At 51.1% G+C, this 15192-nt stretch overlaps 1 protein-coding gene across 1 annotated transcript in view; it reads left to right on the top strand.

Annotated features, from left to right (window-relative positions):
- LOC144947680 (uncharacterized) overlaps nucleotides 1-15192 on the top strand; it is a 239799-nt gene that overhangs the window by 117662 nt on the left and 106945 nt on the right. Inside the window, exons 5-9 of the mRNA XM_078876952.1 lie at nucleotides 2174-2288; nucleotides 7278-7293; nucleotides 10108-10209; nucleotides 11724-12025; nucleotides 12740-13073. Coding sequence (XP_078733078.1) covers nucleotides 2174-2288; nucleotides 7278-7293; nucleotides 10108-10209; nucleotides 11724-12025; nucleotides 12740-13073 — 869 coding nt within the window. The remainder of the gene's footprint in view (nucleotides 1-2173; nucleotides 2289-7277; nucleotides 7294-10107; nucleotides 10210-11723; nucleotides 12026-12739; nucleotides 13074-15192) is intronic.

The raw sequence follows: 15192 nt of genomic DNA, 5'->3' as shown, positions 1-15192 counted from the left end.
ATTCTGACTGCAGATATTGTGGTCAATGCCAACATGACTCCTTGTAAAAAAGGTGTCAGTTTTGTTGCCAGATAAAAGGGTAAAAAAACAATGATCATATTTTGCTACTGCCAAATGAGGTTACAATGGTAGGTAACTTCTTTCGCACCGTATGTAACCAACCGTGCTAATCTGAGCACGTGGTGGTGCCGAGCCTTCTCCATGAACCGCTGCAGCCCCTCGTGGAAGCGGCTGCCCCCCGCCCCCCCACAATGCCCTTCAGTCGGGAGTTCAGGATCCTGTCGCGGCGACGATGAAAAGGGCAAACGACCTATGTCCAAGTCAGGGTGGGATATTTAAATACAAATAAAAAAACTTCTAAGGTGAATCTAAATCCATTGAAAAATATATAATCTATCGAGGTCTGCAGCCGGTATATACCCCGCAAACATTGCCCACATTCGCCGCACGTCAACCAAATGTGTATATATTTTTTAAGACTAATGCTTATGTAATCAAATAAATAAAAATCACATTACCTTTAAAATACCAGCTGTGGGATTACATTACAGCGACCCCTGTGAGAGTGATTACGTTTCACGATGAGCGCTCTCAATGCTGGCTTACAGTTTCAATTTGTATAACGTCCGCGGAATCGTGGAGATTGTCGTAAGCTGGAGAAACACAAAAGATCAGCGGCTTCTTTCATTTTCCCATCAGCAATGGGGGCGCTCCACCTTGACCTTGCGATGAATCGTCACTTGGCGTGAATTTCACCCAAATGCTTCCGTGTAGAACGTGCAGCCTCACTGCTACTCATTACAGTGCTTACAGTGAACGAGACAGGGAAGGCGTGGGTGACGGTGTCTGTTCGGCATGCAATATGGGTGCGCGGCTTCGTCAGTTCGGATTGATTGCCACGCTCACAACGCAGGCTGGAATTGAATTGTGTGCGGTAAGAATTGATTCTATTTTAGTCGTATTTATGTTGTTACGGGAACGAGACACAGGCCCCGGCAACCATCAAGGGATTCCGCACAACGGTACACAATGAATAATTACCTCGCGCGCGCTGTTATGCTGCCATATTTATCTTCTGTACTTATTCTTACGGAATAGACAAAAACTGTACAATGAGACGAAACGATACAAATGAGACTGTATAAATGTGATGATAAAAAGAATACATTCGTTCATGGAATCGTGATCCCCAAATTGTCACAATCCATGCTCAATCTTCAATATTTGGCCGCTATAAATAGTTTAGTTTAACGTTTGGAGCTGGTGGCTTACTATTTCCTTATATTCACATGGAGTCTTTTTTACACAGAGTCATCAATGCAACTCCATCTCACAACGCTGCGCGATCAGGACACACGGAGTCGCATAGATTAAGATTTGTTTCCAGCCAATTAACGACTGGTGACGTGTGGGAGGAAACCGGAGCACCCTGAGAAACCCACGTGGGCGAGGTGCGAGGGGGCGACACTGCCCCGTACAGATGGGGCCCGATGATATTAGTCCACACTTTTTTTGGACCGCCTGGCAAGTCAGGGTACGGGGCACCTCCTCGATGCTCCACGCGACGAGACTTGCCGCAACATCTGTGCGATTCACCAACTCTCGCTGCCTCGACAGGGCTGGATTACAGGCGACGTGCTTGGCCACTTTTCGCCCGGCCACCTGGGTTCAACTCATGGCCGCAGATGACGTCAGTGGTGATGGGTGATATCTGAACTGGCTCTGGAAGCCCCCTGAGTCTTCACCCACCGGCACTTACCAGCATGGTGAAGGATAACAGAGTAATCCCAATGACTCTCACGACATGGGGGATGGGGTTGTCACCTCGGAGGTACGGGAAAAAACCCGAAACATAACATGGGATTAATGCGAATATCCCTCAATAGTTAAAGAGTGGAGACCGACATGTGACTGCATTGTTTTCAGCGGTACATCATTCCGCAAAATCGCATCAACCTGGACTCGTATTAGTCCAAGGAAGACTTACACGTTTCCCCAGGTCAGCTCCCTCAGCAAGTGGACAATCCTGGAGAAACCAGGACAGGCGGCAACCCTAATGGCGGGGAGGAAGTCCTCGTCCAGTAGCGGAATGACACGAAGGGCCTGTTGTACAACAACAACAACAATAACAAACGCACTGGACCGTGCTGACCGGCGCGCGTTTGTGTTGCAGGCTGGAGGCTGAGATCGATCGAGGCGAGTGCGAGGAGGCCGAGCTCAAGGCCAAGGAGAAGGGCCTCCTGCAGAGGCTGCGGGACGCGGAGGCCGCGGTCAAGGATGCCGTGACGGTAAGGGGACGACCATCGCCAGAAGTGGCCCAAAACACCACCGCACGTGCTGCCCCCCCCCCCCCCCCCAGTTTGCGGAGGTGCCTTCGGCCAGCGCGCGGGTCGTGCCCCCCACGCCTAGAGGACCTGAGGGACGGCTGGGTGGGGGGGCGGCGGCTCGGAAGCATTTTAGGAGGGGGAGGGGCCGCAGGCTGTGGCATGGATACCGTGCAGGGGGATTTCGGCGCCACGTCACGGCAACAAAACGCGCCGGTGGGAGACACGAGACAGACGCCCTGCGAACACTGCGGTGGGATGTGTTGTGGTCTAGAAGTGAGGGGGGGGGGGGAGAGCCATGCAGATTGGTTATGACACAATTCACCTTAGATTTGTGTCATAAACTGTGTGATGTGGGTTTTGCGGTGTCGTTACTGAGAAGAATAAAAAAATTCACTGAATCTTCGGCACGATGCTCGAGGACCTCCGACGTGCTGTCGGGCCGTGTCGGGGTTTGTTCTCCACAAGGTCCCGACGCTTCACTCCACGTGCCGGGAGCCTATTGAGCAAGCGAAGAGGAAACCTAAAAACTGAATGAGCTCCCAGCGCATGGAGTGAAACGTCGGACCATCATGCCGAACCTGCAAATCCGAAAACATCAGAACGCTCTGTGCAGCGCAACATACGAAATCCTTGATTCAAAGCTTTCGTGACTGCAGGGATTCATATTGTTGGTTCTTTCGGTAAAGTCACGTAGAAGGGAAATAATAAAATAATAAAGTAATAAAAGAATGTAAACATAAATCAATAATTATTTTATTATTTCCCTTCTACGTGACTTTACCGAAAGAACCAACAATATATATACGAAATCCTGTGGCATGACACTGCAACAGCGCCCTCCAGTGACATCTCTGCCACGCTCGAGATCCATCGCCTCCGCCGATGTGCACCGCGGCGTCCTGGGAGCCCCACGTTACATTCTCGTGAGCAGAGTGGCAAATTGAGAAAGCGAATCGCCAGTTTTTTTTTTTTCCGATGCGATTTTCATCTGCCCGCCGCTCTGCAATGGGTCGATGTTGTATTTGATCCTCGATTTGTCTCTCTATCTCGCTCTCTCTCCAAATCAGCTCAAGCCTCTCGTAAATCACGTGACTTATGTATGGTCACCCTCACTCTAAGCCCCTTCCCTCTCCCTGCCCGCTGTGAAAACAGACGCTGCTCCTCCGTGCGGCTCACGTCTCCTCGCTCTCCCTGTCCTCCCTCCCCACTCATCATCATCACCATCGCCCCCCTCATCCCTGACATCTTGACCCGATCTTTCCTTCTCTCCCTCCTCCCGATTCCTGCTCAGCGCTCCTCCTCTCTTGCTGCCGCACATCTTGAGCCGTGCCCTCCTCTTTGTCTGTCTGTCTTGGGGACTTGTGTGCCGGTATCCCATCCTTTTCCCGTTCATTCTATGTATGTTGAACTTATTTCGAAACGTGCGTGGCCAACCATGCTAATCGGAGGTGCGGGGGAAGGATAACAAACTAAACACAAAAAGCAGTTCTGAAGAAATTCGTTTGCAATCTAGATGATGATTTAAAATTGCATAGCTCCAGTGGCTGCCAACTGTCAGAAGGAAGAGCGTTCCAGACGGCCGCATGTGCATATCTGAAGGCGCGCAATGCACACCCCCCCCCCTTGGCTCTGCTCCCCTTCTCGTGGTGTGTCATGAGTAGAAACTTCATGTAACACAAAAGCACACAGCTGTTATGCAGCTTGTGAATAACTTTGAATACAAGAGACCAGGCTTTTTCAAATTTCCCTCAATGGGTGCTTTCTGGGTAGCCCAGCGTTTAGCGCGGTTATCACTTCAACCTTCTTGCTGTACCGCAGGAGCAATTACAAATTGTGCTCGGTGGTGGTCAGCTTCGCCCATCATGCCTCTAGAGCCGATTAAAATAGGTACCACTTTGTGGGATATTGAGCGTCGTTGATTCTTTCGAGGGACTGTCCTCCATCTGCACGGCGCTGACTCTGGGTCGCCCATTGTGATGAGTGCAACCGCACCACCACACTGGTCAGAGGTATTGTAAAAGGTCAGGGAGTAGCCACACTTTACCCTACCACGCACGACCTGCCGGATTCACTAACTGCGGCATACAAATGTATCCTGCTGCTAGCCGGACAGGCAAGGGGCGGTTGAGAAACGCGCCCCAGGAGATTGAACCGGCGACCTCTGGATTGCAAGTCCAGCGTGGTGCTAACTGTTGCACCACGGCAGAAAACAACAATTAAACTAAACTATTAAATATAATTTATTTTACCAGGTAAAGCCCCGCTGAGCTATGTACTGTAGCTCTTTTTCAGAAGCGACCTGGTCACAAATGATAGCTCAACGAAGTGGCTTATCGTGTGGAAATTTACAGCAGACAAATCCTCTAAACGCGCGATGTTGATTCTAAATGCGGAAGGAAAAAACTGGAGGACCCTGAGAAAAATGCACGTGACCACGGGGAGAACATGCAAACTCTAAATATACATCAAGCGTCAAGGTCAGGCTCGAACCCACGACCTGTCGCATACCAGGCGAGTGCGTTAGCATCTCGCCACCGCGGCGCCCCCCAATTAAAATAAATACAAATAAAGTAACACAAAGTGGTGCACATTAGGACTCGGCGTGGAGTGAATTACAACGCAGTTCCCAGGGCAGGGAGGGCCACGACACAATGGCCAAGACCGTGACGGGCCCCGGCGTCGTGTCTGCGCGAGCCCCCCGCCTGTCTAGCCCCGTGATTTTCGCCGCCGTCTCGGTGCGAAGGAGACCTCCGAGTCTCCTTGAGGCTACGCCTGGGACTTCGATTTTGCGCATTCCACCGCAAATTTCCGTTGCATCGTGAGGTTTTCGGCAGAGTGTGCCGGCAAGCTGGGCGGTAATTGGGACCAGATTTGTTGGAGTGGGGTGGGGGCCGTCTGGGCTCGGGTTTCACGAATCGGAGCACACGGAGCCAGCTCAGCTGGAAGTCCCGGGTTCGATTTACCTATCTTCAAACGTGTGCACGTTCAAGTACACGTCTCTGCGTGTGTGTGGGTGGGTGGGTGAGTAAATGAGTGATGGGTGAGTGCGTTGTTGTGACCTGCAGTGTGATAAGTGGACGAGTGAGTGAGTGGGTGAGTGCGTTGTTGTGACCTGTAGTGTGGCTAGAAGATGTTAACTACCTCGCCTGGTTTACAGGAGGTCGTGGGTTCGATCTCCCCAAAGTCGCATGGATTTTTCTCCCCGGCTTTTCCCTCCAGATTAAGAAACACGCGTTGAGAGTAATTGGCTGCTGTACATTTCCACGTGATAAGCCACTTCGTTGAGCTATCGTTTGTGGTCAGATCGCTTTCCGAAATAGAGCTGCATAGCTCAGTGGGGCCTTACCTGCTAGGTAAAAAAAAGAAGCTCAATCAACCTGACTGCTGAACGAGGAATTCTGTCGAGCACAAGTTGGGGGGAGGGGGGTGCCGTACCGCTCACAAATCCAGACGGAGAGCTCACCTGTCAGGACCGAGAGGCAGAAACACTCAACGCGTTCAACCCTCGCACGCTTTCGTCGAGTTTCGGAGGCTTTCGCTCCAAGCCGTCTAAAAACTTTGCGTTGCCAGCGCTGGATTTGGGCTGTGCCGGGAGGAGAGCCTTTCTCCCGTTTGGCAACGAAGGGGGAAATGTGGCCTTGGGTTCCAACACGCGGCGGCAGCCAACGGCAACACGACGCTAGTGGGCCTCGCTCGAAGTGCATTGGAAGTGTTCAATTAGTCGGTTGAGTGTCACAGACACACACACACGCAGGGACAACACACACGCCGTTGGCAAGCGTTGAGACATTGGCCGGTAACTGACTTGGCACATTCAAGTGCGTCTGTAAGCAGGAGGTCAAGCTCGGCACAGTCCATTTGGTCATAATCCGAGTAAAGTACAGATGTAAAAAACACACAAAATTGTGTCGATGTGCGTGTTCACTTTACAGCATGGCCTTAAATGGATACATATATATAATCGGCGACGTTTTGGGCAATGGTCCTTCTTCATGCCTTAAGAAGGAGCATTACCCATAACGTTGCGAATGTTGTTGAGTTGTTGTTTGTGCTTGAGAACCACTGCCAACCCAGCAGCAGCAACATCACCGAATAATTTGCACGTTCAATTTTTGAATGAGTTTAAAATCCAGACCATATGTTCCTCTGAATCAGTGCCGCTTCTTTGTGTGAAAGTCAACAGGTAGTAGTAGTTGTCCTGGGATGTAAATGTAGGCTGTCCCCTCACTCAGTGCGGGTTCAGCTTGTGCGATTGTTGCGTGTATGCGGCTAACCTCTTTCCACCCAAGATTCGCTGCATGTTTGTTCAATGTTGAACTTCTTTCACACCATTCGTAGCCAACCGCGCTCATTGGAGGTGCGATGTGCGCCTTTAACTCACTCGTATGTGGCTACACGTGGGACAACGTTGTGTGCGTACTGTGTGTGTTCTGTGTGTGTACTGTGTGTGTGGTGTACTGTGTGTGTACTGTGTGTACTGCGCCTATATTGTGTGTATGCAGTGTGTGTACTCCGTGTGTGTGCTGTGTGAACTCTGTGTGTATTGTGTGTGTGTACTGTGTGTGTGCAGTGTGTGTACTGTGTGTGGTGTGTGTGTACTGTGTGTGTACTGCGCTTGTATTGTGTGTGTGCAGTGTGTGCACTCCGTGTGTGTACTGTGTGCGTACTGTGTGTGCTGCGTGTGTGTTGTGTGTGTACTGCGTGTGTACTTTTGTGTGTGCTGTGCATGCTACTCGGTGCGGTTTCGCTTTGTCCACCAACTTGTTTGGAATGCATCTACTACGACTGCTGCCGCATCACGCGAGATAAACCTGAACGGCCCAGCGTAGCGGTGGCAGTCTGACCTTGCTGCACACGCATTGGTCAGCGTCAACACAACGCGAGATTAGCGCCCGCTGCGATTGTTTTGCTCGATGTCTCATTGTGTTTTTTGTGTTGTTGTTGTTGCAGGCTTCTGCCACTGCAGGTGAGTGTGTGTGCATCACGGCGCTGTGCACGCCAGTCATTTGCACCAAAGTCAAATAATATTACCCTGTGATTTTGGGACAGTATTTCTGCTTCCATTTAACGTGAACCGCAGACGCCCCGCTTATGTGACGATTGTCACAATGATAATTCTGGCAAATCGCCCGATGATGCTGGATGTAATTACCAGCGAAACGTCGTGCTACTCAAACATTGTAAATGATGTTGATTCACTCTTCAACACACCGGTGGGCTAAAGTAGTGAACTATTTGTCTTTTGTCAACGTGACACTTTTTTAGTGATTGGCCGTGTCGGGTGGTGGAGGGTTACGACGCATTTATAAATAACGCGATCTAACCCAAAAACGTTGATTATGAACAATGATAATTATTCAACAGCCCAAGTAAGTTAGGTATATTTATCGACTTATGTTCACATTTTAATGGTAACACCGATAATGACATTGGGAGGTGATGACAATGGTACCTGTTGTGATAATGGTGGTATCAGTTGTTGTGACAACAATAATAATGATGGTATCAGCTGTGATCATAATGATATCTGTTGCAATGCTAATTATGGGACCTGTTGTGATAATGGTGGTATCAGTTGTTGTGACAACAATAATAATGATGGTATCAGCTGTGATCATAATGATATCTGTTGCAATGCTAATTATGGGACCTGTTGTGATAATGGTGGTATATCTGTTTTTGACAGTGATGATCAAGGCTGTATATTCAAATTCCAGTTTCATGTTTCTTAAGTATAATGCAGACATTTTAATGGCTTTGCGGACATTCATCAACATTGTGCTTGCTATTGCTAAATGCTTTTGCCTTTCTCGAACTTTTGGTTGCGAACCTCTCCCCTCCCCACCCACCGTTATCTCTCCGATTGGGGTTAACGGCCAGACACGACACAATTTAAACCCAGTGATCTCGTGTGATCGATATATGGTCTCAGCCTGCTCACCAACGCCTGCACAGAAACGTGGCGTTCATATGAATCACTCAATTTGGCTTTTTCCACCACTGAGAATGAATAACTCTGCTTTGATTACCCCGCGACGAGCAATCTTCTACCACAATTGAGACTTCTTAGCATAGTCACAAGTAGCAGGGCTGCGGTGTCTTGCAATGCAGTATCAGCCGGGTGGTGGTGATGGTGGCTACACAAGTGCCCTGCAATGCAGCACTGTGGAGGAGAGCTGCGGACGCATCACACCGATGTAGTCAAACTTCCTTCCCGTGGGCATCGAGGAGTTGCTATACCCTGGCTCGCCAGGAGACGGCGGTACAGCAAAAAAAACGTGAACTTCACTTGTTCCCTCTGGTATGGGATAGAGTGTCTCCCCCGTGGTGCTCCGGTTTCCTCGGAAATGTCGAGACTCATTCATTGGCTAATAACAACAACGACGACAACTTACTGGAGTATATAGAGGACTGCAGAGCTTGGGCAAGTGTTTTGGCGCTGACTCACCACGTGGCTGCCTTTCCCGCTTGTCGGTGGTTCTACGCGCCTCCTCAGTCGTTCTCGCTTCGACAGCGAGCGAAGACTGCGTGGCGATGAACACGTTTTAAATAATTAGCGTTTTTACCAACCCCAAAAGGGGTTACGCTTTGAAAAACAAACAAAAATATTTCCCCGATGTGTGGACAAATTTGCGCTCTTGCCATCGTGTCCCCGTGAAGACAATCTCCATTTGAAACCCTAGCAGAAAGCAGTGCACCACCTTGTGATGAAGCTGACGTCACCGGATCGCTTTCTGAACTTCATAGAATCGCCTGTTTATCCCACACGTAGATGGTCCACCTTCCCACGTCCCTTGCAGCGTTCCTCACCGGCTAATCAAAGCAAAATAATGTAATTCTCAGAGTTGGAATGAAGCCAAAGTAAGTGACAATTTTCACACGATGTTTTTTGTACAGTCTTTAGTGACTAGGCCGAGACCACCAACTCATCGCACTTGAGTACCTGGTTTAAATCATGGGTGGCTGAGACCCAGATTCTAACCCAACATTTCAGTAAAGGTAAAGGTGCGGCGCTGTGTTTACGCTCTCAAGCCATTGTTGGCAGAAGGGCCTCTATTTGAGGGGGCTCTCTATAGAGCTCGTCTAGGGGGTACTTGGCCTACTCTTCCGTGCTGGCCTAGACGACTTGGAAGCGGTGGGAGAAGTGCCCTCTTGGTGCTCTTGAGAGATACAGGGTGGCCCAAAAGTCAGGACAAATAGGGTTCTCTGTTTTTTTTTTATATTGACATTAAAACATTCAAATTGTTTATTCTTTAAGTTAACATATTACCTATTGTCATTATTCACGTTTATTTTTCTTCTTGCTGTGTGGCTCACCTCAAATCCTTCCTTTACAAAGCTCAACCAAGACGTTTGAAAGAAACTAAAGAGAGAGAACGCCATTTTAAACAGAGACGTTTTTAGTCCCCTGACCTCGAAGGGGCAACGAGTTTCAGAGTTTAGGTGCCGCGATCGCAAAGTCACCGTCACCCCAAAGTGTGAAGCCGAGACCGTGGTGACAGTGAGCAATGCACGATCTGAGCATCTTCATGATCTCGGTAGAATATTCATGGCTGAAGGAGGTCATGAATGCAGGGAGGAGCAAATAAATTTAAGGCCTTGAATACCAGCAAGCGAATCTTAAAATAAAGAATAACCCCATGTGATTTGTTAAAATAAACTTTTGGGCCACCATATATATCCCCCTCCCTGGATTCACCACGGCCACTGCCGCCGCGTGCGGAGATCACGAGAACCCTGGGAGTCGAGCTCTCTCTCTCTCTCGCTCGTCCCTCTGCAGGGGCAGACGAGGTGAAGTATGTCTACTCGGAGGTGGGAGCCATCCCGCAGCAGCTGCTGGCCAAGGTGGCGGCCACCGGGGACTCCCACGCGGCCTTGATGAGTGAGTGACCCGCGCACGGGGGGCAGCTGCTGGACACTTCCCCGAGGGGGAGGGGGGGGGGTGTGGGAGGAGGGCTGGGGGGGAAGTTGGGGTGGTGGGGGGGGGGTCCTAATATTTGAACCTCTCTAAATATGGCCCTACATTATGAATGCTTAAATATATTGGTAAATACCATTAATATGCCAATTCTCAGGGTCTGAAGGTGGTGGTTGGGTGGAGGAGGAGGTGGTGGTTGTGGAGGGGTGGGGGGGGGGGGTTCAATTGCCACCAACGGTTAGCACAGCAGGGTGGGAAAGTTGCAAGACCTGTGCCCCACAGCAATAAGGGCCTGGGTTCGAGCCGTGACTCGGTCACTTTCCTGTGTCGAGTTTGTATGATCTCCCCCTGTTCTGCATGGGCTCCCTCCGGGTTTTCCCAGTTTCCTTCCACAGCTAACAAAACCATACAATGTAGCTGGTATCGGCCAACCATCCCACGTTGCAACATCAGTCACGACTACGCAAAACTTTGGCAGGACTCGCTTGAAAAAAAGTCTTTGATCAACAAGCGTAATATTATTATTATAAGCCAAGCAAGCCTGTCCAGTGCCCCTGCTCACAGAGCATCGCAGCTCTAGATAGAGGACCCAACCTCAAACAGAGAGATGGGTGTTGCAGGGAGGCAACCGGTTGAATAGATGGCAGAGGAAGGTCCCAGTGAACATCAGCAGCGACATTGTATGTACGTATGTTGAACTGCTGTCACACCGTATGTAGCCAACCGTGCTAGCAAGAGGTGCGGGGGAAGGACAACACACTAAACACAAGAGGCAGTTCCTCAAGGTAATTGCAGAAGGGCCACCTCTTCGTGTCTGAGGTGGCGAACCAGACCGGCTGAAGGGAAAAGGCCGATCGAAGTCATGAAACTTTGCACACGGACAGAGAAAAATCCTAGCAGATGACCCCGTGCAATCGTGGGACTTTTGTCCTAGAAGAAGAATAATCAGAAGATTACAATAATTGTTATAAGCCACGAGCACAGGGCCACCAAGTGAGAGAACAGTGCCCAGACACCAGGCTGACCTTCTCGAGATCGTCCCGGGTTCAGTGTCCGCACTGCCGCAGCGAGCGTCCAGAGAGACGAGAGACTCCGACGACTCCCGCGAAAGTAGAAGCCGTGCCTCTCTCCCATCCGCCCCCCGCTCCAACCCCCCCTCCAACCGCCCCCCCCCCTACAAAGACAAAAATCCCCCGTATAGCCTTCATAGACTGTTGGGGCAAGTGCTGTTCGCGAGCACCTATGAGGGCCGGCATTGGCTCATGAAGGGGTGGGTGGCGATGTTTTCACGCACAGCACCAGGCACTCATTTGAGGCCAAGCCGACCTAGGGGAGACCCATGACCGGTTCAGATAATCGTCGCCTGGTGTCGGCCGCGAACGGGAATCGAAACCCGGGCGGCCGGGTCCGTAGCGCGGCGCAACGCTCACCGTGCGCACTCCGCCTGACCCCCGCCCGACCCCCGTACGCGCGCGCAGAGCCGATGTCGCTGACGATCAGCGTGCTCAAGGACCCGGTGACGGGAGAGACCCGCGTCGTCTCCACGGGCACGGTGAGCGGCGACGCCACGCAGCTCGGCGGCACCAAGGTGTTCGACGACGGCCGCAAGGTGGTGTACGCCGTGCGTTCCGGCGGGGGGGGAGACGGGGGTGGCGGCGGCGGCGGGGGTGGTCCCGCCGAGAACGGGGTCCCCCAGCTGACGGAGGCCGAGCTGCAGGAGATTCTCGCCAAGTCCGTGGGCGAGGCGGCGTTCCTGCAGTCGTCTGTGCCGGGCGACGCCGTGAGTCCATCACACCCGCCCCCCCCCAACTCCTCCTCCACCCCCTCCTCCACCCCCTACTCTTGATCATGTCGATGCCGTCGGCCGCATTGATGTTGCTGATGCGGCGTGTTGATGTTATGATTGATGTTGATGGTGAAGTTGATGTTAATTTTATCGATGACAGTAGAATATTTATCTTAACCTCTGCCATACCCACCCCATCTCTCCCATCTTTTGTGGCTCTTCCATCTCCCATCTCCCAATTCTTTGGTCCATATCTACACCTGTCTTCAACTCTATTCCCATCTCTCCACATCTCATATTGCTCTTATCTCTCTTTGCCATGGCTCCGATTATCCCTGTCACTAACATCTATCTCCTGATCTCTGTCTCCCCTCTCCTCTACTTATCTCCCCCATCTCTCCCACCTCTTCCATCTCTTCCATCAACTCTCCCCCATCTCTCACTCATCTTTCCCCCGATCTCTCCCCAATCTCTCCCTCATCTCTGCCCCATCTCTCCCCCATCTCTGCCCCCATCTCTCCCCCATCTCTGCCCCCATCTCTCCCCCATCTCTGCCCCCATCTCTCCGCCATCTCTGCCCCCATCTCTCCCCCATCTCTGCCCCCATCTCTCCCCCATCTCTGCCCCCATCTCTCCCTCATCTCTGCCCCATCTCTCCCCCATCTCTGCCCCCATCTCTCCCCCATCTCTGCCCCAATCTCTCCCCAGGCGGGAGGCGATGCCCCCGTGACGATGGTGTTTGCCGGCTACGAGCGGAGCAGCACCGCCGTGGGCGTCGGCGGCGTCGGCATCACCACGGAGGGGCGCTCCGACTGCTCGTCGGAGGGCGCGGTGCGCGCCGAGCTCGTCATGATCGACGAGGAGGGCGACGACGTGTCGCTGCGGGAGAAGACCGTCACGGACCCGTCGCCGGCCGACGGCTCGGCCGCCGAGCTCGTGGCGAGCAGCCCGCGCAAGTGCGAGGCCGGGGGGGGCGGCGGCTCGGGGGGGGGCCCCGCCGACGACGCCACGGAGGCCCCGTCGTCCGCGCTCGACGCCGGAGGTACCAAACCGCGCCGGCGTTGCCAGTGCTGCGCCCTCATGTGACGCGACGACGCGTCCCCCCCCCCATCCCCCGCCTCCCCCCCTCCCCCCCTTCGCCCCTCCCCCGTGCCCCCACGCGCCCGTTTCGATACGCGGAGGTTCCAACGGTCGATCGGTCGTCATGCGGTGCGGCGGCGAGCGGATTCTGTTCGTGAGGATGCGTGGGGTCCGTTGGGACGACGAGCAAGGGAGCGCTGGGATTCGGACGGAGGGTGACGGAGTGGCGGGGGTGGGGGGCGGCCGTGAGCCACGGATGGAATGTTCACTTTTCCACAGTGGGAAGACGGTCAGCCCGTGTGGGGGGGTACAATGCAAAGACGATACCGGTGTTAAATGTTAAGCGCAGAATAGCAAAAGGAAAAATCGCGCGCGTCAAAAAACCGACCGTATTTTAAGCAAACGATCAGAATCTAATATAAATGAAATGCGGTGTGAAAAATATCGCGAAGCAAACTTAGGTCACGCCCTCGTTGGAAATCACGGGGACAAAAAAGACACGGCTAAATGCCATAAACTTAAAAGTTGCAATAATAATATCGTACTATTGTTCGTTATTATTCGATTCGAGTAGATTTGGGGCAGATTCTGCGATTGCTTGACATTTCTAAATTGCTAAACTTTTAACAGTCGTAATTGGCAATGAGTGGTCCGATCCACGGAAGGAAATTTGATGAAGGTTTCTTCGCGATATTAATGGATGCACGTCCTTTATTTAGCCGAGCGGGAAGCGAAACATTGTTTGGGATTTGTGGCGTTCCTAATCAGAAGATAGTCGGTTGGGTGGCACGGGGGGGACTCGTAATGGCCGAGTCGGCGCTGATGAGACCCTGGGTGTGGTTGCTGGCGTTTAGCTGCCTGCAAATATATCCCAGGTTCTTAAGTGTGAGTGAGTTGATTGTGCCAACTTGGCCACCAATAACTTCACAATTATAACTATCGGATTAAGAAAAAAATATCTATTGCCTAATTTGGCCTTTGCGTGAGTGACACAGTGTGAGAATAAATACAGTGGATGACAGCCGTCAGCGAAACGACTCTGTAGATGTCGCTAAGGGGGGGGGGGGGTTAGTGTTGGGTGGGAGATGCCTCTTGAAGTAAATACTCCAGAAGTAGTTCTCTAGTGTCCTCTTCCTCGGCCGTTCCCTGACGCAACGCGACGCACTGCAGGCCGCGAGAGCTCTAAACACACAGTCGACGTAGTTGTGAATGAAAAATACCATAGACATTGTCTGCCAAGAAGCCCTGGATGCTATTGTCTGTGAAAAAAAATACAGAATAATTACTCAGTAATTATTATTCTTAATTGATTTCTTTGATCAGATCCAGCGAGGAAAATGTGTCTGACACCCTCCTCCACCTGACACGGCCAATGACTATAGTTGTCACGGGAGCAGAACATGACAATTTATCACTTCCTCAGCACCACCTGCGTGTTGGGTGACCAATCCACACACACGAAACAATTTGGAACGACCGTTTCGCTGGAGGACATATTCGTAATTTTGGCTAGTGCCTGATGATGCTGGTTGTAACTTCCGGTAAAACGCCTGCACCCGATTGTTAAACGTGTGTAGACTGCTGTCCAACAGCATTACTGGTGGTGCTGCTTAAGCAGTAACCATTTGGCGCATTTGTTCGTCACGTGACAACTTTAGGGTGCATGACGCACATTTTACTTACGTAATCTGACCCCAAAAATTATAATTTACGAATCATAATTTCGGTTGCGAAAGCCTATGTGTTAACAAAAAAAATTACAATTCAATTTTGGGTGCATTTGTGGTTTGGGCTTTAGGTCAGGATAGTGCCTGCTGTTAAAAATGTTAAACTTGTTAACCGTACTTTATACACATTTACAAAATTCTAAGCGTAGATTGCCCCATTTAGGGGTAGGGGAACCACCTTTAAGAATGGAAGCGAACCTCTCAGAATATTGGCTGAAATCTTTTTCAAGAACCTTTTCAAATTGTTGTTGATCGTTTTCTTTTCTTTTTTAAACAAGCAGTTTCATACTCTTTGACTCTTATCGGTAAAGTCACGTAGGTAGAAAAAATAATAGATCACGACGTTTTGATCGC

Source organism: Lampetra fluviatilis, chromosome 46 (genome assembly GCF_964198595.1).
Source record: "Lampetra fluviatilis chromosome 46, kcLamFluv1.1, whole genome shotgun sequence".
Taxonomy (NCBI): Eukaryota; Metazoa; Chordata; class Hyperoartia; order Petromyzontiformes; family Petromyzontidae; genus Lampetra; species Lampetra fluviatilis.
This window is presented reverse-complemented; position numbering and strand designations above follow the sequence as displayed.